Source organism: Pygoscelis adeliae, unplaced genomic scaffold (assembly GCF_000699105.1).
Source record: "Pygoscelis adeliae isolate BGI_AS28 unplaced genomic scaffold, ASM69910v1 Scaffold75, whole genome shotgun sequence".
Taxonomy (NCBI): domain Eukaryota; kingdom Metazoa; phylum Chordata; class Aves; order Sphenisciformes; family Spheniscidae; genus Pygoscelis; species Pygoscelis adeliae.
In genome coordinates, this window is record NW_008824772.1 from 1,396,434 (window position 1) to 1,421,433 (window position 25,000).

The window sequence follows — 25,000 nt, forward strand, 5'->3', positions numbered from 1 at the left end:
TGCCTGCTTCCCTCCATTGATTGTAAAGCAATGAGCTCTAACAGATATGATCTCTGTAAATGTCTAAACGTGTAGATGAGATAAATCCCACTGGTGTTCATTTATAAATCTGTAATAATCGGGAAACCCAGGACAATCCTCCCCTCCTACTGTAACTTCATGAATCATAATGCTTCAATCAGGAAGGATAACATTTTTATTTACAATGAAAAGTCAACTGTAAACCAGGAGAGAAACCAAGTCATGTGTCGCTCAGCAAAAGTGAAGACCTGGATTTATGTTTTAACAATAGTGTCCGTTAGCTTAACAGGTAGGAGAGCTCTGCTGACTTCGTATTTGGAGGAAGTCAGGAGGGCATTAACACAAATGTTTAACACGAATGTAAGCACTATGCAAAGGAAGCCATCATGTGAACATAAATGCTTTTTCCTCTTAAAGCAAAGCTGACTTTATTGTAAATTCCTCGCTAGCAGAATGATAAATGTGTACAGCACTACTGGAAGTAGAATTTAAATGGGCAAAGTATGCCTGAGAGGGGAGTCATTCACTGAAAAGGCTGAAAGCCTTTTGAGTATGCTGAGGTTTTAATAATTCTTGTATCAAATCGAATAACTACCCTGAAGTAGGAATAATTTTCCACATTAAAAAGATGTCATGGGGTTTCTTTTTTTTTTTTTTCATCTTTTACCATAGGCCATTTTTAAAACCATTTAACAAAGCCTCACATGTAAGATCCTGAAATGAAGAGGCCAATATAAAGCATGGCAGGCCAATTTGTATTGTACAAAAGCTCCTGAAAACAAGCTAAGATGTGCATCACTGTAAATCAGAACAGCATGTGCCAGCTACTATCAAAACACCACAAGTATAATGGAAGTTCATCAGGTTTTGGTTGCATCTTACTCCAAAAAATTGAACTAGTTAATGCAAACCATAGACTGTTACAAAGTTAAACTCTTATGTTATTTTTTTAATTTCTATTTGGTTTACATTGAATGACTAATTTACAAATGCTATTAAGTGTAACAAGCCAGTATTTTGATCCACGTAGGTTTTTTTGAAGGTGTAGGTCTTGACTCTTTCCATGAAAAGCATTGTTTTCTTTTAGTAACCATTCTAGTGAATTCACAGTGCCTTATTTGTCACTAATCAATAGACATCAGCCTCCTTTTTTGCCTCTCTATAAGGTTCAGCGGTTCACTGTCTCTTTCGAAGGGAGCAAAACCACAGCAGGCAATGTCTTATTTCAGAAGACTGTTAGTCTAATCAATTTCTTCCATATTCCTTATGTTCAACATGTTTTGTATTTATCAAATCTGTTAATAGCTTCACTAAGTGCATTTCACGATGCAGCTGTGTTTAGCAGTATAGCTGAAAGGAAATCCGTCTTTCCTGTTAGGATTTTGGGAATAGTAACTTTCTGATCTAGCGTTTTAGTGTAGAGGGCAACTCGTAAGTCCATGGAGTGATGGTTTTTCAGTTAGCAGCCGTGTTCTCATCCGCATTGAAATAAACAGTTGAGTATGTGCCATGTTCCGTGGAAAGGCCTTCCTTGCTGTACTAAACTGTATGAATGTGCGTCGGGATGAAGGTTTGGTTTTTGCAACCCGTATAAGAACTGGAAGTTGTTATAAATATCTTGCCAGTAAAATAGCTTAATTTTTTTGTCTTATTCATGACAGCAAAGGTGGAATTATGGAAGAACTAAAGGAGAGCTGAATAACAGATTCAGCCAGAATTTCTTAATGATGTAGTATGTTCTTATTCGATTAAAGCATTAATAAAATAAAAAAAAGCTCAGAGATTTGCATATTCCTTTAATGGGTTATTTTGAGCTTCCATTGAAGCAGATACACTTTTAGCAGATTGACTTAAATGCCAATTGGGTAACAGAGCAAGAAGAAAAGCCATAATTCTTTAGAGCAGAGAGTCATTTAAAGCTGAAATATGACTAATTACCACAACTGAACTTGTGAAACCCCTTGCATCTGTTAATAGACTTACTGTGTTAATGTCTCTGTGAATGGATGTAAAATCCAAACTAAAAAAACCTTTGTGTACTTTTAAGACATAAATATGATCTTTTGTTTTCCTTCACAAACAAATAAAAATGCACAAAATACCAGTTTACACCATGCAGCAGTAGTTTAAAAGAAAAGTTTACAATTTCTTGTGGCTTTTCTACAAAAGCTTAAAGCAATTGAAATAGTACCTTTTAAAAAAATCTGTTTTGCAGAAATATGAGAGTTCTGTGATAAGAATGAGATTCCATTATGCAGCAGGGAAATTAACTATGAATTCCTGATGACAGTAATACCTGGTATTACTAGTAGTAGTAGTAGTGTTAGCAGTTGCTTAGCAGAAGTGTGTCCGAGAAGAAAATGTAAAAAACCCTCTTAATTCTGCAGTTGTACTGTAAGGCAGTACAGAGAAGAAAACAAATATAAAGGCATTGAAATAAAGAAACTAGGACTCTATCCTCAGCAGTGTCCATGCACATTGTCAGCACTGCACACTTTAAAAATAATAGAATACATTTTTTTCTGTTCCTTTTTTTGTTACTCATCTTAGATTTGTTCCAAATTCTGAGTCACTTTTGTAAATCTGTTTATAACGAGTTTTATCCAGTCAGTGAGTTTCAGAACAAATACATCCATTGGTTTTTCAGTTGTAGAAATTCTCACCAATCACATCTAATATAACTCAGGCAGCCTCCGTATTTTTTTCCTAGAACTTAACAATTGATATTTCAAAGCACAATCTTTGGCTTTAGAGGTATATAATGTTAAAATAAAGGAGTAGCAGATGGCTGGGGAAATGGGACAAAACCTGCAACAGGAATTTACCTGTCTGATCTCTGTCATGAAGATGCTGAGCCTTTCTGGATAAAGGCTATGGTGCTGTTCCACAACCCAGGTAAACTGCTCCAAGTTGTAAGCAGTCTGGTCCTGCCCTGGAGCTGCAGTTCACGCAGTTGCCCGGCTAATTGTCTGCACACCAATCCTTTCTTGTGCAGTAACTTGGGTTGTGAGGTTTTTTTTGCTGTATCAGCATATAAGTAATGTGACAAGGTGGGAATCCTTGAATAAGTACCTGTGTGCCCACCCAGCTAAGAGTGCCAGGAAAAAGAAGGGTCAGGTCCAGGGCAGGAATAAGCAGCTGGGAGTGGGGCAGTACCATGTTTCTTTAAGCAGTGATGCTGGTTTATGCCTGTGTGAAGTAGGTATGAAACTACAGACTAATGTTCCTTTCTTTAGTAGAGAATTTGACAGGTTGAGGTTGTTTAGCTTGTTTTCTGCCCCTTGAGCACAGACAGCCTGTGTCAGGAGAATTCTTGCTGCACTGAAACTGTAGACTTCAGTTGTAGGTTTGTCCTCCAATTTGAAGGAATGTTTTTACGCAGACTAGTGAAGAAACTAATTTTCCAAAGAAACTTTCTATGCAAAGGAGTGTTTTGCGACCTCTTTACGTTCTTTCCCTCTCTCCTGGCCATTTGCCTAAGACACAGTTTAGTCCCATTTTAACATTCTGCATTGAATTTATGAATTACATATTTGCAAATTAGTCATGACAGCTTTAAAGCAAAGTTCCTGCCACACTGAAAATTCATGTTGCATCCAGGTATTAATGGAAGTTTGATTTCTTATACAGTAGTTTGTTGATGTATGATACTATTCTCTATGTGGGATGTACTTTTTCAAACTTTAGAGCCTGAAATGAGTTCTACATTTATTATAGCACTTCAACATAATTCATGTAGAATTCATCTGTTTGCATGTGAGTTGGAATCTACTGGAATTTGTTATTTTCCATCCCCTTCTCTAACAGTTCCACATTGTTTGCAGAGAGAACATGCAGTTTTATATAAATCACTTGCTTTCATACAGTTTTACTGCATTATTTTACTCAATTCGTGAAGGATTTAAGCACCCTGCAGTGTACAACATTAAAAGACATAAAATGAATGAAAATAAAAACTATTTTTGGCTGAAATAATGGAAAATTCACAATCAGAAATATTAAACAGCATTTAAGAAGTGTGGGTGAGATGTAATGAATGAGCTGCATTATATAAAAGAGCATTATTCAGGCTATTGATTGTAAGGAGTTAAATCCAAATCTTGCAAGGGAAAAAGTGGCTTTTTTTATCTTGCTCCAGACTAGCTATGGAATAATTTTTGTTACTAAACTGAGGCCTAAGGAGAAACATTGCCAGGTACAGACGTTGATCCATTAGAACTTAGACGTTCAATGGGCAACGTTGAATGTCTGAATTATGCGACTCAAGTAGTAAGAGAAGCATAAACGTAGATTGTAGCACTGGGGAAACTATTTAAGTGAGGTGACTTGCCTTAGACTTTCTGGATCGTGTACTCTGTTCAATAAACCTCGAGGTTTTGTCATCCATTTTCAGTATTTGCTGTCTCTCATCATCATTGTATGGGTTTCATAGCACAACAAAGAAGTCTTGTCCCACTGAAGTGCTTTAATGATGGTATCTATGTCTTTTCTCTATATGGGCCCATGGAAACTACTCAACAGTGCTGTCTGCATATGTTCCTTTGCCATGATTGTATGTATTTTCTTGCATTCATGGTTGTGCACTTGCATGCGTGGATGCATGCAGTTTCGTTCTCGTACCAGTGTGGTTTGGAAATGGGGGACCTGACTGCAACCAACTGCTGTGCTATGCTGCCCGGTAGAACGCCGATCTTTCATGCATTCTATATCTAGTGACTAACTGCTCCCAGATGTCATTTTGGGGCTGGATGCCAGACTGAGTGTCTGTTTTTTGTTGGTTGGGGTTTTTTTCTCCCCCCACCCCCACCCCGACTCACTGGGGTGCTGGAAGAGTGCTACAGTTAAGCAGAGAGTCTAATGACGCATTTCTGACCTATACTTAATTCTTCCTGAGGAAAAAACAAACAGGTCCATTTTAACTTATCCAGATACCTAGTGGGGTGATTTATACTATGCGTCTAGCAATAACTTATCTTTTAGAATGGATAGATCCACTAGTACTTTTATTAGTTTTGGAATAATACAGCATCCCAAGTATCCCTAAGTGCATTGTGGAGACTTTGCATTTAACATAATTAGAAATTAGTCTTTTCCATTTTATAAAAAGACTGAATTGCTTTGTTGCACTGTATATAAGAAGGGGGAGAGTTAGGTTAGTGAGGGAAAATAATTATTATTTATGTCAGAAAAACTTTTAAAGTTCAAAAGAGAGTGGTTTCAGCGGTTTCTTTTCAAGAAATATTCATGAAGTTTTTATTATTTTTTAACACACATTAAAAATAGAGAGATTTCTTATTCTACCTATTAGTAATCTGTGCTTTTAAAAACTGTCAACCAAAAGCTCAAATTTTGGTGATTTTTTTCCTTACCAAGTTATAGTTTTGATGTGCAATTATGGAATGCTTTGATTTTTTTCAGTTGCCTTTATGATCTCTTCTAAAGTGCTGATATGTCACACAGCAAAACCTTGAATAAAAATAGTCTGAAAAGACAGTAATGATGGAAATTAATTTGCTTCACTTTTGGACTGTAGACCCTTTATGCATGTTCCATGGTGAGTAGGAATGAGTCGCAATCTCTCCTTTTTGGGTTTTTTTTGGGGGGGGGCAGGGGGGGTTGAGTCATGGCTTATTGAATTCCAGTCCCTTATTGCTGCTTGAAAATTCTTGGCCTGTTGTAAGCAATATTCTCGGATGAATGTCAGCTAACATATCACTGGCATTCATGCCTCGTTTTTTACTTAGGCTAATATATTGCTTTTAGTAAATATATGGGATAGGAAATAGCGTTTACCTTTCCATATCATGAGAATACTACTCATTCTGTCTGACATAAACTAAGAAATACTGTTTATATTGCTGCTTCAGTGAGCCAGGAAAAACTGCACAAATATGTCATGACCATACAGTGGAAAATGCTTGTATACTATTTTCATAGTCAAGATTTTATATGACTTAATAACAAGAATAGCCATTATTCATTCTAAGAACTAAGAACTCAAGCGTAGGCTAAATTTTGGGGAGCATTTTGAGATAAAGATCAAATTCCAGGAATGTTGTCTATACTTGAAAAATGTTTTGAAATCTTTGTCAGCCATCTAGACAAACTGAAGAAATCTTCAGTTCTTTGACTTAAATCATGCAAGATGGATTGAGTTTTAACATTAATATAGGTTGGTATCGCATGGTTGCTTTATCTAGTATAAATCTAGGCTTCTGTGGTGGTCTTGTAGTTCTATTTTTGTGCTACATGAGCTTTCATGTTCTGTGTATTGGCCTAGCCCGGGGAACTGGTCCAGCTAAAACCTAACCTTGCCAAAAAAAATTGACTGCATAAATGTTAAGACTTAGAAGCAAGCAGACAGGGCCACTGGTTTTGACAGCAATGTGCCGTATGTCAAATTAAAGTGGTCACTTAACCATGACTTAAGAAATCGCTGTCAGCTCTGTGTGCTGATGTAGTGTTTCCCTAAGAGTGCAAACGTTTGAGCTGGCAAAGCACTGGGAACCAAGATGTGTAAACTAAGCAGGGCTTTCCATGAAGGCCTAGTGCTGACTTAGTAGACGGATGGGTACAAGTAGTTCAATTTTCCTGAATTCATGCTCAAAATGTACCTTTAGCTTTAAAAGTTACAGTGACTATATGGTGACATTCTGCTGCCTGTTGCCATACTGGTTTTCTTGCTGCAAATCTCCCATCTCAACTACTTCTTCGTTTTGAATTTTTTTTTTCTTTAAATGTTTTAGTGCAAATGTAATTCATTCATTCATAATTAAATGACGTTTCCATGGTTTCATATTTTGTTATGTATCTACTACCTACCTCTGAACCCACAGGTATTTCCTATAAATACCACTTTTGCTATTTGGAATGAGTTACTGTAACTTACGTCATTCTCTCAACCATGTAATTTTGGTAACTACCAAACCTAAGAATTAATCTGCTTGTTATGAGTAAATAATATACCCTTCAAACACACTGGGGGAAAAAAAATCTTCCACCTATTGGCTGAGGGTGAGTTTTCATAATTCTGTAACTGGTTTCTCTATGTGTTTGTGTTACATTGGCAATACATTTCTAACTGTAATTGGTCTAATGCAGAGTTTTATTTTTTGTGTATGTTGGTTTTCTTCCTGAGAACTTGCAGTGACTTTGGAATGAACCTATGTTTTCAGTGACTGATGAGTGGAGGAAAGTGATATTGAAGTTTCTAGGAGATGACCCTTTAATAAGGTGTATGTAATTGGATAAGAATTGCAACAAATATTGGGCATCTGTTGGGTAACATAAAAATAATGAAGAGAAACAGCAACAGGAAAAAAATTAACAAAACCTCTTCAATTTCTTGATACACTACTACTACTACTGAAACAGAATGGGTGGGTAAGATTAAAAACCCCAGTCTGAACCCTTTGAGAAAACTGTCTAAAGTGACTATTGGTTGGTTTTATTAGTATCCCTCATGTCCAAGAGGAGCTGAACTTTCTCTTTTTCCTCTGTATCCTTTGAAAATTTCAGCCATCTCTTTTGAACCTTTTTATTTTAAAATGTTTTTTGCTATTCAAGCCACACTTTCAATAGGTTGAGAGAGGCATAGAATAATCATTGCAATAAAAAAAAAAAAAAAATCTGTATTTTCGTGGAATGAAACTTGTGGAGGCCTCAGGGCAGGAATGGCAAGTGGCTGCTGGCTCTTTGATCATGAAGTTGTAGTCATCCAAAATCCTGGAGAGAAAGGCAGGTGACAGCTTCGTTACCATAGACCAGCACGAGCTGCTGTTGTGTGACACTTTCTTTCGACATACATCCCACTCCCTACTTTTACCTTTTGCATCTTCTAGCGGGTCACTGTGAAGGTATATATGAAGTAACCTGGTACTCATCTGTCAGCTAGAAGTCTTTAAAATATAATAACTATGAACTGTAGAATTTTGTATTAAGAAATTTCTAAGCACAGTATGTAACTGCACTGAAGGCCGCGCGATCTTTGCTGTCTACTTCTGCTGCCCATCCCAGGTTGCTGTAGTTGGTGCCAGTTGGTGGTGGTCATGTATCTGTAATATCTTCCCCTTTGTTAGTTGATTGGACCAGTATTTTCATATAAGTTATAAATTAACAGGACTGTAATGTTTATGTATTAATACCAATTTTGTGTTCGGGAAAAGAAAGCGACCAAACTGGAGATAATGTAGAATAAATAGTAATTACAATCCAGCACCAAATGGGAATGCCTGTATATCTTCTAACTAAAGATATTACATATTGCACTGCAAATACAGTAATACAATGAATCCTGGCAATTTCATTATATCCAAATGATTTGGTTTGGCGTCAGCAAGAGACTAAATAATGCCTTTCAAGGGTGTTTTGTGCCTTTGGGGCACAAAATTAGTATCTTGCATTTTTAATGCAGTCATTTTAGCACAGAATATACCATAGAACAGGCTACAGAATTGATTACTCGTGCAAACAAAAATGAGCTAATTGTTGTAGTTTGAAGTGCATTTGTATAGCAAGTTTAACTCTTACAGAGATAATCATTATCATTAAGCAATACAAGGTGAGTCTTTTGTGACAAGATTTAATAAGTTTTATAATTATGTTTTGATTTAGACCTTCCCCATGCTGAAAGAAACTACAAATAGCAATTGAGATTGGACTGAAGAGAAGGAAGCGTGTCTGAGCTTGTGTTTCTGTGGATCAGTATCATGATTTTCTTCATACTTAAATTTATATAATTCCAGGCGTAAACATTAGACGGCACATAAATGCTGTAATAAAGTTTCTTTGTGAAATTAGATCTTTTGTCCTTTAAAATGAAGTGCTCTGTTTTCTTTGAAAAATAAAGTAAATGTGCAAGGCATGAGTATTTTGCTTTAATACATCTGAAGCCCCATTATGCTATTCTGGAAGCATGTTACGTGAAAGTTAACGTCAAAGGATTCTATCATCTTTTTAACGACTTTCACATATGTGAGTAAATGTAGAATTGTGTGATTATCCTTGTTGCATCAGTAATTGGGAATTAATTCTCTTATCAGGATTGTGTCCAAACAGGTATCGCAGGAAGCTTATTTCTCATAGTTTAGTACTTGGGATATGGCTCTGTTTGTATTTCAAACAGCTTGTTCAGTGTCATCCTGGCCTCACTTCTTCCCATCCTGAAGAAGAATAAATACCGTCTTTTGGCAATAATGGAATTAGTGTGTGGATTGTGTTTGCAGGCAAGTAAGGTTCATTAATTTTGTTAGTATGTTATAAGGTTTCTCAAACACAACTGCAAACCCAGACTTAAATTCAAAATATACTGAAATACTTTATGTTCAGCTCTTGGCATTCAGATCTGGCATTTCAATTTATATTTGTGTCCATACAAATCATACTCAAAGAAGGAAATGTTTTGGTTTACAGCCACCAGTAGCTTGATATTATTAAATTATGAAGTAAAGTGCTGAGAAAAACAAGCTGTAACATTAGTACTAAAATATTCTAAAATATTTCTAAAAACCTCATGGTAAAACCTTACAGCTGTACTAGCATGTTCTCTGTATTTCATCAGTTTTCTGTGCTTCGAGCTGTGAACGGATTCAGACATTACTGTGAAGCGTGGTGCAGGCTGTGTTAAATTGACCATGTGGGTGATTTAACGCGAGATGAAAGATTAAGAAATCGCATAAGTCTTTCAGACGTTTGTCTTCAGTGCATTAGGCGTCTCATGACTGAACAATAAAGTTTTCAGCTGGGTTGGCAGCGAGGAGCAGCTCTGGCCACGGCAGCTTCCCGGGCCGGAGCTCCGTTGGTCTGGTCCTGGGCTCAGTGGACGGAGGCAGAAGTGGAAGAACGTGGCGTGCGATGGCGACTGGGCTTGTAAGAGCAAAGCCATTGCGATTGCTCTTAGTTTTAGTGAAGGCTTTACTTATTGAGGACCACCTTCTTTTCATGCTAGATGATGTGTCTGGGATTCAATGAGACTGTCTTGTAGCATTGGTAGAGGCAGCTACCATGATTTTTCCAAAAGCTCTTTGCTTTCTTTTGGCGTCCAGGATTCCAGCTGTATTACAAAACAAAATAAAACCCAACAGCTGCGTTCTGGAGATTGGTTTCATCTTGTATCCTGTCGTTTCATACAGTCTGAAAAGATGTACAGCCTGTGCTGCTTCCTACTGCTTGCTTTCTCAGCCCTTTATTTTTGCGTTAGGTAATATATAAAACTGAAGGTAGCTGCTTTATTTAAGACATCCCATTTCCGCAATTAGGGTCATTGCTGAATTAGTTGAAAAATCTGAACAACTGATGTTTGGTGTTCACAAGAAACATTTGTGGGCTTTCATATTGTGTGAGTTCTTTAATTGAAAGAGCCGTGCTGTTCCTTGCTGATGTGCTTGTACGCGGCTACAAAGCAGATCGTAGCAGGCACCCAGAGTGTCTTTGTTGCTGGCATACAACATGTTAAGATCAGCAGATTTTTAAACTAAAGTGAGTTCCTACTACAGAAGTGATATAAAAAGTCTGTGATAGTGGGTCATCTTTTTTTGTTGTTACAAGTTCTTGAAATAGCTATTCCAGCACCGGTTTTGATAGATGACTTCTGGGTTATTATTCATTTATAAAATGGGACACCTCAAAGGAGAGAGATTAATAGCTTTGTGAAATTTTAGCAAGGACTTTACATAGAAATGGTGATCTCTATCTTTTAAAAAGTACATCATTAACAAGTAGGTTGAAATAGTGTTGAATACTTTATATTACATTAAATACTTTAATATTTTGAAATTCTTTCTCAGTTTTGCAAACATTGTGCTACAGTTTTAGGGGAAAAAACCAATATCATGTACCTTCTTTTCCCTGTAATGGAAGGCAGAAATGATTAATCTGGTATAGTATGTGTCTGAACGTAGTATTCAGACAAATCTGAATATATTATGTCAGGTATCTTACTAAATCCAAACTGCTTTAAAAATGTGCTATATATATAGCTGCAGGTATGTATTTATAATTTTATCCCACTGTACTACCAGGTCTGCTGAAGTTGTCTGGGTAAATGAAAATGTATATGCATTCTCTGCCAGGCATACAGACTGTATTTGCATGCTGTTGTAGATCTTGCATAGCCAGCTTACCGGTGACATCCATCTGTTTTATACTTAGTGTAAAGGAGTTAATGACCTGAGTAGTTAAGACTGTCCAGATGATCTGTATAATCCTCTCGCATAAATAAGATATTGTTGCAGTTAACCATTACTTTCTCTTAAATTTTTAAAAATATGTAGTAGAGATCTTACTTCTGTCCTCCCCCCTACTTAATTAGCCTAATTGAACTTGACAAAATTGAAAAAGAAAATCTGTGCGGCAAGGTCAGGTGTATGAAACTGAGAATAGGCAAACCAATTATTGGCTGGTAGACTTGGAGCTTAGAAGTAGGAATCGGCCCTAATTTATCAATATTGATTTCAGGTAGTCTGTATACTTTGACTTCAAGGTAGGTTTTTGATGCTGCTTGGGGAAGGTAGTTTGAGGTTTGCAGAAACTGCAATGAAAATAAAGATAATCTGTGAAGCAGGCAGTGTGTAGCACTACACAGATTAGTGCTGTAAAGGTGCTGTGTGACCTAGTGGTCTTACAAAAGAGCTTTAAGAAGCTTAGTAACAGGTTAAGGTGATGGGGAGAGACGGTTGTTTTTCTTAACTATGTTATCCTGGAACAGACTGTATCTCGCTGGGCTGTAGGCTGTTTTAGTGAGAAAGGTGTTGTAAATGCCAAGTGGAAAGGTTGCATATAGCAGTTGTAAGCGTTAGCCTGGGTACTCTCTTGAGATAGCACTCTCTTCGAGATGGCGTAAAACATTGGCAGAAAAACTAGCTGATGTGTTATAAATTATATAACTTGAAAAAGTTAGGGGAATGTAATTTTTAAAAATTCCCTGTGGATTCAGTATGCTAATAACATTTAAAGGTAGTGTTTCTTCTGACTTGTGTTTGTTTTATAATCTACAGCCTTGTTTATATTTAATATAAAAGGGATTTGCATTATTTTTTTACAAGTTATAATCATAACATATTCAGAAAAGGAGAAAGACAAGTGTTGCTAAATCCTGTTTCTTAATTGTTACTCTTCTTGCTCTGGAAATATTCCGTTCCTGAGTTTAATCTATTCCTAGTAAATTTATTTAAACAGTACCGCGTATTTAAATAACAAATGTAGCTGGTATTTAAATGATTTGTCTATTTTGAAGTAGTACCCTGTTTCCGTTCAATGTAATTGCTATATTTAATCTTAGAATGAACTAGTGCATGCCATGTGACAAATTCATTCATTGCTTGGTGTTGCGCAGAAAACACAAGTCAGCCAGTAATACGGGCCCCTTGGGGAAATTCTGTGGCCTCACTGAAAATGCAAAGCATGTGAAACAGCAACATAAAAATTATGCAGCGCTCCAAGCTGCTGTAGAGGCCCTTAAAGTTCTCTAGTGTACTGAGAGTAATTTTGTACTTATTATAGTTCTGTTTTAACTCCTTAACCCAGTTCAGAATCAGTTCGTGTTCAAAACCCAACAACAAAACCCAAAAGCAGAAACCCGGCTACAAATACTGAGTGTACGCAGGGTAATTTCCCTATTGCTACCAACCAGCCCTCTTCTACCACTTCCTTTGGAAGAATCAATACTTGAAACCTAGAAACAAATTACGTAGGCAAGAATATGTATACTTGTTGTTGGGCAACTCATTATGTCATAACAGCGGAGCCACAGCTTTGAATTTTGTTTAGATGGGAAGATAATACACGATTTTTAAGGTGGTTAAGATTTTATAAATTTATCATTTAAGTTGGGAGAATAGTCTTGATAATTACAAAAATGAGTCAAAGATGACTTAAAAAAAACCTCCCTAATTTCTCTATAGACGGTAACTGGCAGTTCAGTTAGACTCTCTTAGAAATGTATTCTCTCCGCCCTTTAGGTTTGCAGCTTAATTTGTTTTACTGAATAAATAAATACTGGTTAGTAGAGATATTCATGTCTATTGGAAAGGCTCATCTAACCTGTTGTTTTTCTTCCAAAAGTGGGAGTATAAAAGTGATTTTATTTTTTTAAATCTGTTGGACTTTTCTAATAATTCCAAATTATAAAGTATATGACTTTTGTCTTGATATTTTTACCCCTAATTCTTTGGAATGCTTGTGGCTGTAGAGCTCTTCAGACATATGGCTAAATGATGTGTGGGTGACTGGGGCTCAACAATGGCTTTTCTCCTTTATAGCTAAAATCATAGAATTGTTTAATTTGGAGAAGACCTTTAAGATCATCAAGTCCAACCGTTAACCTAGCACTGCCAAGGCCACCACTAAACCATGTCCCTAAGTACCACATTGACACGTCTTTTAAATACCTCCAGGGATGGTGACTCAACCCCTTCCCTGGGCAGCCTGTTCCAATGCCCGACAACCCTTTCGGTGAAGAAATTTTCCCTAATATCCAATCTAAACTTCCCCTGGTGCAACTTGAGGCCGTTTCCTCTTGTCCTATCGCTTGTTACTTGGGAGAAGAGACCGACCCCCACCTGGCTACAACCTCCTTTCAGGTGGTTGTAGAGAGCAATAAGGTCTCCCCTCAGCCTCCTTTTCTCCAGGCTGAACAACCCCAGTTCCCTCAGCCGCTCCTCATCAGGCTTGTGCTCTAGACCCTTCACCAGATTCATTGCCCTTCTTTGAACATGCTCCATCAAATAATAAGATCATCTAATAGAGAAGATTGCTTCCATTATTTATTATTGTAATATTTCATTTCTGTCTCACCAGTCTGTGTCATATAGGAAAGCTACTGGTAACAGTATTTTTTTTTAGGAGGTAAGTATCACCCGACGATGTAACATGCTAATCTTCGCACATCACATAATTTAGGAAACAGTTTAAAATTTACAGCAGTGCCTTGTAACTCTAAGTGACTGATGACAATATATATGTATATTTATTAATAACAACATGTTTTTCTCAGTACTGTGCATTGACAGAGAAGTGTTGGATAGAATGAATTGCCCTCCATTATGTATCATAAATCCCACAAATCATGTACTGCATCTTCTGCTTGCTTGTTCTGAGAATGCATTGCGTGCTCCTTACCACATTCTTCCTTGTTTTCATGATACCCATTTAACGTTTTCTGCTCTCTGTAGCATTGCTGGGAGGATGGAGGGCGAGAGATCAGCCTGGTAGATGCAGCATGCCAGCAAACAACTAGCAGTTAGTCTGTTTTTGCAACACAAGGCCTGTTTTGTTCTCTCCCTTCCTCCCCGTGCCCTCCCGCGCCCACTCCCTGGGTTGCTCAGAGAGTATTTATCTCCAGCAAGTCCAGAGCTGGACAGGATGGAAGCTCACAACCATATTATATATACCACAGATCAAAATCACACTGTCAAAACACAAAAATACCTCAATAATTTTCTTTTTAATTTTAACTGTCAGCCTCGAGATACCACTTGCTCTCGAGCTGCTATGCATAATGTGTGCTAGCTCGCTTCTACTTATACTCTTGTTAAAATGTAAAGCAACAAATTTCCTGGCAGTCTCTGCAAAAGAGTGTAATACAACTTTCATTACAAGAAGGTGATGAACATAATGTGACTTCTTAACAGCTGCAATAAGTGATGTGAAGCTATTAACATCTTTTCAAAACAAGTAACAAGTGAGAGGTTATTTTTCATCTCTATTACTAAAAAAGGCATGTTATTTTAAGCAGCTAAGTGCAAACGAAATGTTATCTGAACTAAGTAAATTTTTACATGAATTCTCTAGCTCTGTATTGCTTTGTGAAATTAAGAAAACTTTAAAAACTAATGCTAAAATACACTCTAATGGCTGCATTTCAAAATGAAAATTTGGATGTTAAATTTTCTGCATGGAAATGATGGCTGCTAACAAGGGATTTTAGTTCATCCTTATCCTTTTCCCTTTAGATTTATGATTCCGTGAGAGTTGCCTATTCCATTGTTTATTTTTGTGTCAAACTATTTGGTTCTCATTTGAGTATTCTCAAAAGGTGAGATAGGTCCGATGCTTTTGAATTGCTTACTAGGGAACCAAGTTCTTTGGAGATAGGTGACCCATTACAAATACAAATGGGAGATCAAGGAAAAAGAATTGAGACCGTCGGTGTTGAGGTGCAGGCAACAGTCAGTCTATTAGTAGACTGAACAGAAAGGTTCTAAATTCAGTAGTCAACATTAATAATTGAAGCCTTAATAAGTGACTTTTTTTTGAAGTGTAGCTTAAAGTCCAAAAGGACAAATGCTGTCTGGCTTACTTATTTTGGCAGCTGTACTGGAGTTTCCGTTGTAGTGTGATTAGCATCGTTTTCACGGAAGTCAGTAGCTTAAGGTCATAACCATAGAACGAGGCTGTAGCAAAGAGCGGCACTGTTTTTCCTATGCATCTATCTTGACAATTATGATATACCATATTAAAAACAAGGTTGACATTGTCTCTAGTTGAATGAATTCTTTAACACGCTATGAGAGGCTGTCAACTTGGAGATAGGAAGTGATTACGGTATTTCATAAATATTGCCCCAAATAGATGACAAAATACGCAGAGTTTTTGTAACGTACACTCTTGCTGAATAAAGGCAGAGCTGGAGTAGCCAGTCTAAGATCCTAATTTGAAGGGTAGGCATCGGTAAAGCACCTCAGTTCTACAAACTTTCCAGAGATATTTCTCAGATCTTTTGCATAGATTATTATGTTGTATTTTGCAACTGTATGATCACTACATACAAAAGTAATTAGTTAACTTTTTTGTTTTCTGAAGGATGTAACAAGATTTTTTTTTTTTCATGTGATTTACTCCTGCGAACATAAATCAGGCTATTGTCTTCAAGAGTGGAAGGTTTGGAACCAAAAATACAATCTGGAAGTGAAACATTTTTCAGCTGCAAGTAATATTAATAGTAATTGCCACTTAGTGGTCTTTCAGTTGGTAGAAACAAACCATCAAAATGATAATTGTAGGATTCATTGGGATTTAGATTGATTAACAAACTAGACAACCAAGTGGGCAGCATACATTGAGCCAGAACTCTGGCTCATGTGAAGTCAGCAGCACTTATCTGGAATCAGTGGAGCAAAGCCCATTTTACTCCATTTGCCCAAAGAATAAACATATGCCATGTCAGAAATAGAACCATTGGAAACAATTGCTGCATGGGATGATGACGAAAAATAGCTGGAGAAAGATATGGGGGTGATTAGACTTCTTTAAAGCCAGACGGCTGAACTTAAGGATGTAAATGAGGCCAGCCTGGCATTATGGTGGAATCATCCTTGTATGCTGCAATGACATGAAGGTGCATTTGATAACATCTTTTCAGCTCTCTTCATTAGGTGAAAGAAATTCATATACATTTTAAATGGGAAAAAGAACTGTTAAAGATGCCTCGTGGAATGAGCTGTTTAGAAAAATTGAGGTAACAATTTGGTTTCTGCTGAAGTTGAGGAAATTCAGTGTTTGCAATTGCCAATCAATTGAAATCTATTTTATTCTTTAGAAGTGTCCTTTGAAATAGTGTATTTTTAGGTGTTGGAAATGCAAAATTTAAAGTGTTCGGGGAATGTATTATCTGTAAAGAAATTGTGAATTAGTTTTGAGTTGTTTCATTATAATCTCCCGACTTATTGCTTGATGGTATGGTGTTTATTTCAAGATTTTTACAATCTCAAATCTAGATTGTTCTGTCTTGTTGAAATGTGGACCAATTTTGAAATATCTGAACTAAGCTCAACATTAAGAAAGAACCTGTAGTGAGGGTGAAAAGCTAAAATACCCGCTTCTCAAAGTAAGCGCACTGAAGCAAATTCTTCTTTTTGTGTGGTTTGGGGGGACATGTATGACCTATGCTGTGTGACACAACCTATAGCCTTGGTCATGTGACCTAATTAAATTAAAATAAGCTTTCCTTATCTCAAAGAAAAAGTTCTTTCAGATCATTCATAAATTTTAAATGGGAGTCATATTGTAATCAGGAGCTAATTTTCTTTTCCCATTATCTCCTGCCATTCTGTGATATGAGAACACTTTGTTCTCTACAACAATCTTCACTCAGAGCTTTGGCTTCTCACAGAAGTAGTTAACTAGGAAAGACATTGGGTCTTCGTAGACATCTTCACCAAGGCATGCAGGTGAAGAAATCCCATACCCCAGGATGGGTTTCATTCCAGCTTAACGTTCCTCATTTATGCCTCCTGCTCTTGCCTGAATGCACATTGACAGTGCCTGTTACAGACACGGATTGAGATTCAGGAAATGTGGCTTCATGGAATTGTTCATCCCACACTATATTTTAACGCTGTGGACTGTCTTAAACATTAAAAAATTATCATTGTGTAGAGTCTTTTGATTTTTAAATGTGCATGCTTATCTCCTCTTTAATTATATTGTTTACTTGACGTCTGCCTTTCTTGTGTGTCTTTATTTAACATTAGGTTCTGCTTTCTTTCGTCGACTTACAGGTGAAATATTTGACTATAAGTTTTATTTCCTCTGTAATTATATTTGTTACAACAGAAAAAAAACCCAAAACCCCTATGTCATTCTAACTGTTGGTTTCCCTTTTCTTACTAGTTTGCTGTTTTGTGGTTCATAAGAGATGCCATGAGTTTGTTACCTTCTCTTGTCCTGGGGCTGACAAGGGACCTGACACGGATGTAAGTACATTGGTATTTAATATGTTGCTTTTACACATAGTTTTATATTGTTACACCTAACTGTGAGAATGCATTACAAACAATATCAGTAGGCCCTTTATGACAGATGATTGTAGCCCTAGTGGTTTCAATAGTTCTGAAGTGAATATTTTATGGACTTTAAAGATCTATTTTTGGTAAGAAAAGTAACCGTGAACATGTGACCAAGATCAATACCCCTCAGAATGTGACAGCCCTGAGGTGTTTACCCAAGCATGAAGTCAGCTTTTTATTTTTGTTTGCTTTATGCTGGATGTATTTGATACCAACAATTCCTACGAAAGGCTGAGGCTTTTTCTGAGCTTTCTTTGTTATCCCTCTTATCTCAAGGTGTAATTTCAGAGTTGACTCTGGTCCTTGTCCTGTCTATACACAAGGATCTATAGCTCCATTGAGATGACAGTTTAATCTTGAGCCAGCTGGCTTATCTGAGATAGGTTTTCGAAACAATTACATCCATGCTTGAGCTAGTATACCAGTCAGGATACACCCAGTCTATCTTGCTCTGTCAATACTTCTATGTACACATAGCATTTTTGGTCAACAGCTAGTTTTTACTTCCAACACATCTGCCTACATGGTGAGACACATGTACAAGAACTTTGTGTCACCCTGCTGAAATAATAAACCAATATTGTTTGTTCACATAAAAATAACATTTCTTCGGGTTTTATAAATTCCACTTTACGGTGAAGTAATTTAACATCTGCTTATGGGAACAATACATTCCAAGTGTTCTTTGTCTGAATGGCTCTGTTTTGTTTCTTATAACATATTCATGCTCTAGATTGTAGGCTATTATCTCCTCTGATGAAATGCACCAGAAGACTTTTCTTGCTAGGTTTTAATGAGTTTCTCATGAATTGTTTTAATATGCTAGCCATGAGATCAATGAACAATATATGGGCAGAAGCTGCAAGGGGTTTTGGAAAATTTGAGATGTTAAAAAGTTTTCTTATTTTTAAATTTAAATACACGGAAATGTCAAAGAACTTGTCAATGAGGAGAATTTTAAAAACAGTTTATTTTTTAAATATTTCACATAATCTAAACTTAGGTACCTAAGAAAAATGCTGAAGTTAGGAGTGTAGTCACCCTATTCAGTTTCTCCTGTTTAGCTGATAGAGATAGTCACTTCCAGAGAGCAAACCAGATCTTAGGTGACCTCAGTCATACCTGTGGTTAGTCTTTCTCCACTGGTCATAGAGAGAGTTAGGTGGGGGTGAGATCTGACAGTCTTGTGGCAGCACACTGAAGTTGGTGGCAGAAACACATCTGTCCGTCTCTTCTCTTCCTAACTTTCCCCCTGTCCCCTCCCCACTTACTGAGCAGTGACCCTCTCGTGAGTCTGCTCCTGAGCAGTACCTTTCCCCAGGGATCACCTAGCTTCAGTTACTACTACTTTGGCAACTGCTTACAACGGAAGAAGCTTCACAGTACTTGAAATATCATTGCTTAAAATCAACTGAATGATATTAAAAATATGATTGTAACTGCAGCCTTTCTTTTCACCTTTCCATCTTTTTCCATACTCAGTTCTGGTAACTCATTAAACGCTCCATTATTTCATTTGTATCTATCTACAGCTGTCTTTTTCTTCCTATTCACTCTTTTGCACTTAGCTCCTCATCTCAAATTTTCTTCATCTTCCATCAGTCCTGGTTACTTGTTGCCAGTTAAGAGCTGTGATGCCCCAAAAGAGCACTGCTCCAACAGTGAGGTTCAGAGTATCTAAGCTAAAGGCGCTGGTATGTATGGATGCAACCAGCAGAAGTTAAGGACATCCATAGATCAAGCCAGGGAGTAAGATTCAAGAAGTCAGGGTTCAAGCACGGAGGAGTTACATTGATTACCTGTACAAAGAGCATGGATCTTGCCAAAGGTTCCTTAAGAATGTTGAATGGGACCAGGACATAGGAAATGCCAGTGAAGCCGCGATGCGTTCCTCAGGAGTTTTGAAAGTTATTCAGGGCTGTACATAAAGCATCTCTTTCCACTTAGCATAGAGCCCAGCTTTCTTGAAGAAAGTCACTTAACTGAGCCGAAGTCAATTTTTATGACAGAAGTCAGAGGAAGAGACTTTTGACAATGATGTCAGAGCGCTCACTTAGAAGCCAATGCAGAGGCTTACAGGCATTCACAGAGCCTCTCTAACGCAGGAAGGAAGCCAGTCCTCAGTCTGGCTTTGCTCATAGTGTTCCTTAGTGCATATTATCAAAGGAGACTCTACTATTAAAAGAATCATGAAGGCAGGAACAAGAAACCAAAATTATTCTTCATATCCTTTTCTGAAAGTTCTTGAATTCTTTAAGCTTTGAAGGGAAGTGTGGAGATTGGCTCTGTCTATCTATATAGTGTTACAGTTAAAGCGGTATTTTGGAATTTGGAAGTTGGGGATTTGAAGTGCCTTGAGCTACAGAAAGGCTAAAATCCAGGTCTCCCCTGTCCGGGTGAGTGTTCTTGTCACTAAACTAGCATGCAGAAGGTAGATGGCAACACCTACTCTCTCCCCATCTCCTGTCTCTAAAAGAAAGTAGCCGTAGCTGCTACTTTTTGTTGCTGTCCAGATGACTTTAGGTATAGTCGTCCCATTTGCATCCCACTGGATGGCATTCGGGTGATTCTCTGAATTCTGTAATTCCCCATACACCTTCTGTATTGTGTACGTGGGCAGTGCCAGTACCGACGTTGCACTGTGCTGTCTGCTACGGGACCTGCTTTCCTAGAAACTCTTACCTGCAGTTTGTTAGGCAACAGTTTACATCTCAGGTGAGTGACTGTTATTACCAAACTGAGTAAAGTCACCACTACCAGGTATAAGCCGGGGTAGGCACTAGTGCCAGATTCATCCTGATGCGTGTGTCTGTAGCTGTTTCAGCAGCCGTCAGGCTGGGTGAAATGCAGCTTCACTGATGTCAATGGTAAAATACCTGCTGAGCATCAAAGGGGCCAGAATTTCAGCAACAGTCCAAACAATTAAACAACGTGTTGAATCACTCATTCTCTAAATATAGTTCATACCTACAAGCAATACATTGCTGATTTGCTTTGGTCGGTCCTAAAACACAAGTAGAATAAAATAATTAAATCTAGTTTTATCTTAGTGCTTGGTTGTGATATAAGATGTTAATGAAAGTTATTGTTGATTGACAGTTTTAGTGGTGACACTCATGAGTAGGTCTTCTGTATCTATAATGAATGGTTTGACTCTTGAAAGTGTTCTTGATTTTTTTTTTTTTTTTAAAACATGGGACCTTCAGGGTTTTTCTCCTAAAGTTCATAAATGAGAACACACGTTTGTGTGTGAGACCATTTAATTTTATTGATAATCTCTTCGTGGTTATAGAATCTGTTATGTGGCAGGTTGTTAATAGTCTTTAATATTGCTGACTGCATTTTGTGATTTGTTTTTTTTGGCCTTGGTGATTAAATAAATCAGCCTAATGCCTTGTTTTAGTATTTGGGTTACCAAATCATCATTTTCAATATTTACACAGAAGCGATATCTCAGAAACACTTTGAAGATTAAAAGCAAACAGAAAATAAATAGTTTTATTAAAATTGTGCTACATTAGTGGGTCCTATTACACAAAGAGGATTGTAGAATGTTATACTTTATAATCAAACATTTCAGTAAATTAATGTCTACCCTTTTATAATTCAGTAACTTATTCCTATCCGAATTAGTTCAAGCTTCATTCTGAAACGTAGTGTGCTATAAAGCTTATCATAATATTTAGCAGATTTTTAAATATTAAAAAGTTCTTTTCTAAATTATTTCATGCAGGTGCACAATTAATTTGCATACTCATTCTCCAGTGTCTTTGCATGATGTAGCCTTTCCATTAATTGTAAGAGTAATGTTGTCATTAATAAAATGAAAATTTCTAGAGCAATAATTATAAATTATAATAATTATATATTGTAATATTATTTATTACATAGTATAACAATTTTAAATCATCATGTACTGTCCTCTTAGCATAAATGAGGCTATCCTTACAAATACATCATTAGAATAATTATCGGTTAAATTTGCTTTACTTAATAAGGAGGATCCAAAGTCTAACAGCCAGATAGGTGCCCTGCAATGGGTCGTAGTCAAGGTTAGAATGCAAAACACTTCAATATACAAAACATTTCCCACTCAGAAACAAAACTGCCTTTAACAGCCGAGGGAGGCGTTGCTTGCAGGCAGCTCTTGCAGGTAAGCGTTCACAAACGTCCCTGCTGAGGCCTGAGGTATCTAGGACACGATGGCAAGGACTTATTTATAGATTTGTCTTGAGGCAAGATAGGATGGCATTCACACTACATGCCTCCAGGGATATGGAGGGTTCCTGAGCAGTGGGGTTTATTAGTCGGTTAGGAAGACTCCAAAGCGGAGAAAAGCCATCATTTTTAGAAACTTCATTCTGACTTTCATGAAGGCTAAATGTCTACCTGTGGCTAACGGGTGAGGTCGAAGTATATCTTTAAAATAATGCTCTTTTGAAAGAGAGAATTTAAGTACTTTAAAAATACATCGCGTACAGAGAGATTTCTATCATGTAGTTATTGTCAGAGCTCTTTGGAACATTTTTTGGCTGCAGCAATCCCCTGCAGAAAGGGGGAGCTCCACTGACAATTTTAGTACTTTCTCTAAGTATATTTAACAGTTGCAACAAAAGTTATTTTTTAATTTCTAGATATTTAAATACAGTTAAAGCAACAAAAGAGATTTCAGACTATACTATCCACAGGTCTTTCCTTATTTCCTAGCCTTTCTTTCTTACATGCCATATAGCTAAATATTTAATAAAATTTGACTACTCAGCTGCATAAAAGTCCCGTGGTCTGTATCATGCTAAAAATAGTGGTTTACAAATATTGTCTCCTCATGTAACGTTTTTATTTGCTACAGTATTCTATTGCTGTAAAAGAGGGAATAAATTATTTTTATTACTTTAAAATTAAATGCCTCAAAGGTGAGTGTAAAAGAGACAAAAGCTTAAAACCACCCTCTTTTTGCTTTACTCGGACTACCTGAAATGTGAGGTCGAAAGGTCTGTGTTTGTGCCAAAAGGAAAACAATACTTGTGAAAAAAGTGGTTGTCCTTGACTAGTACTGAAATGATGGTGTCGGGGGAAACAAAGTCCTGTTTCAGATGAAATAAGAATTCACGCAATCAAAAAATTTTACATTTCCTTAATACTTGGCAGGGTGTGAGCTCTGGTGTCTTAGCAAAATACCAACTCAGGAAGTTATTTTCCTGCTATCTAATGGCTCTCTGTAGATTGAATAGAAATTATTCATCTTTTCTTCATGGCCGACTCTTATATGGTGATGCTACTGAGTACAATTTACCAGCTCCTGCTGCTGTCACACTCTAAAGTTACATGAAGCATCATCTCCAATTCAGATACTTGTTTTTGGAAGATTGCTCGGTGTTCATAAAAACTATTTTAAGTCATTGATGAAATGCTTTAAAACTTGAGTAAATTACTGTAAAAATGTAAGAGCAACCCCAAAAATAGACTGCTGCTGTAACTAGCTTTGTTAAGATGTGTTTAATATTAAGGAATAACCAGGCAAGTTTCTTTCAAAAAGGATACTTCAAAATTGAGAGTTAAATCTTTGTTCCATTTGTTAATGGAACGTAGTGACCAGAAAGTGTTTCCAAACTGCATGTGATTTATTAAAATGTTCCCAATTCCATGCCACACAGAATTAAAAAAAGAATCACCAGTAACTTAAAATACTGTTTGACTTTATTGATTTTTTTCAGTACGAGTTTATAAAACTTAATATTGAGTGCACAAGAACTCAGACATCACCGTCTCTGGATCAGCATTATTTTCCTTTCAGATTGTAATAATATAGGATCCAAAGGAGGTTTATGAGCAAAATAAATAAATAGAAATTAAAAAGTGAAAAAAATCTAACTGAGAGCAAGTGACTGTACAGTCAGGGGAGATTAAATCTGACTTTGCTCCTCAGAATTGCAGTGAGTTCTTAATATTTAAGCACCTAGAAGAGAATGAATTGATAAGATACAGATGTGGGCTTATGCAAAATGAAACAGCAAAGCCATCTCATCCCATTTGGCAGGGTAACTGACCTCATGGACGTTGAAGGTGACATATATAGAAAAGATTTTAAAGTCGATAAGCCTCTTGATATTGAAATTATTTGGGAGCTTTATCTTAAGCACATTTGAAAAATCAGTCTAAATTTGAACAACTGTGAGGTTCTGTGGGATGCTGCAGGAGTTGAGTATTTTCATCAGTGGCCTGGATATTGGAATAATTTATAGCTACACCATTTGCAGTTGACAGTAGGGAGGGCTTACAAGAACTAGAGGACAATATTTAGGTTCAGAATTTTTTTCATGTATTAAGATACAATTTCATAAAACAAATGAAAAAAAAAAAATCACACTTGAGAGGGGGGGGAAAAAAAAAATCAGTGAGAACTGATTGTGAAGGCACCAGTGCAGAAGAAAATGAAGCAGGTCTTTTAGTGGGTCATAAACTCAGTACTGGCCAACAGTGCGCCTCTGATACAAAGGTGATGAATTTCCTGCAGGGATATGTCAGAAATTATTATTCCTTTTTTTAGTGAAATGTTTTATGTAGGATTCTGCAGCTCTTCTGGAGAGGAGTTTAGAAAAGAAATAAAATGTTAAAGGTCTTTAAAGCGTGACCTTTGAATATTTTCTGTGTCTGTTAAGTTGTAACCAGATATCATACAGGCAGCTTGTGGCAAGGGAGAATTAACTACGTAACTGTGAAGTTTTTTAGGTGTGACGATGGGTAACTGCTGCAATGGGTTACCAAAAGAAGAAATTAAGATTTTTGTTTTGGGGTTTACTTCTCTAACAGTGCTGTAGGTATTATCTATGCCCTCATCAGACCTAGGGGAGAGGCGAGATGAGGTCCTGCAAGGCTCCATCATGCTTTTCATTTTGATTGAACCTAAAAAATTCATATGCAGGGGGACCAGTGGAAATTTATCATTTGTAAATGAGTCCAGGAGTCCAGTATGACAGCAGTGAGCTTGGGTTTGGCCTTAGGCTTGGAGCAATGCTTATGTCCACATTTACTATTCAGTTTGATAGTTGTGGTTGTGATACAAATGATATGAAGGATCTTCTTCCTCGAGTCATACCTCTACACCTAGTAGGAGTAAATGAATATAACTGGGCTGTCCTGAAGGGTTTAGTCGTCTTGACCACATTTCTTTTTCTGTTCAGTTCCAGATAATTCAG

At 37.0% G+C, this 25,000-nt stretch overlaps 1 protein-coding gene across 1 annotated transcript in view; it reads left to right on the forward strand.

Moving 5' to 3' along the window:
- PRKCA (protein kinase C, alpha) overlaps positions 1–25,000 on the forward strand; it is a 155,464-nt gene that overhangs the window by 40,559 nt on the left and 89,905 nt on the right. The window contains exon 3 of the mRNA XM_009323772.1: positions 17,629–17,711. Within this exon, the coding sequence (XP_009322047.1) occupies positions 17,629–17,711 (83 nt within the window). The remainder of the gene's footprint in view (positions 1–17,628; positions 17,712–25,000) is intronic.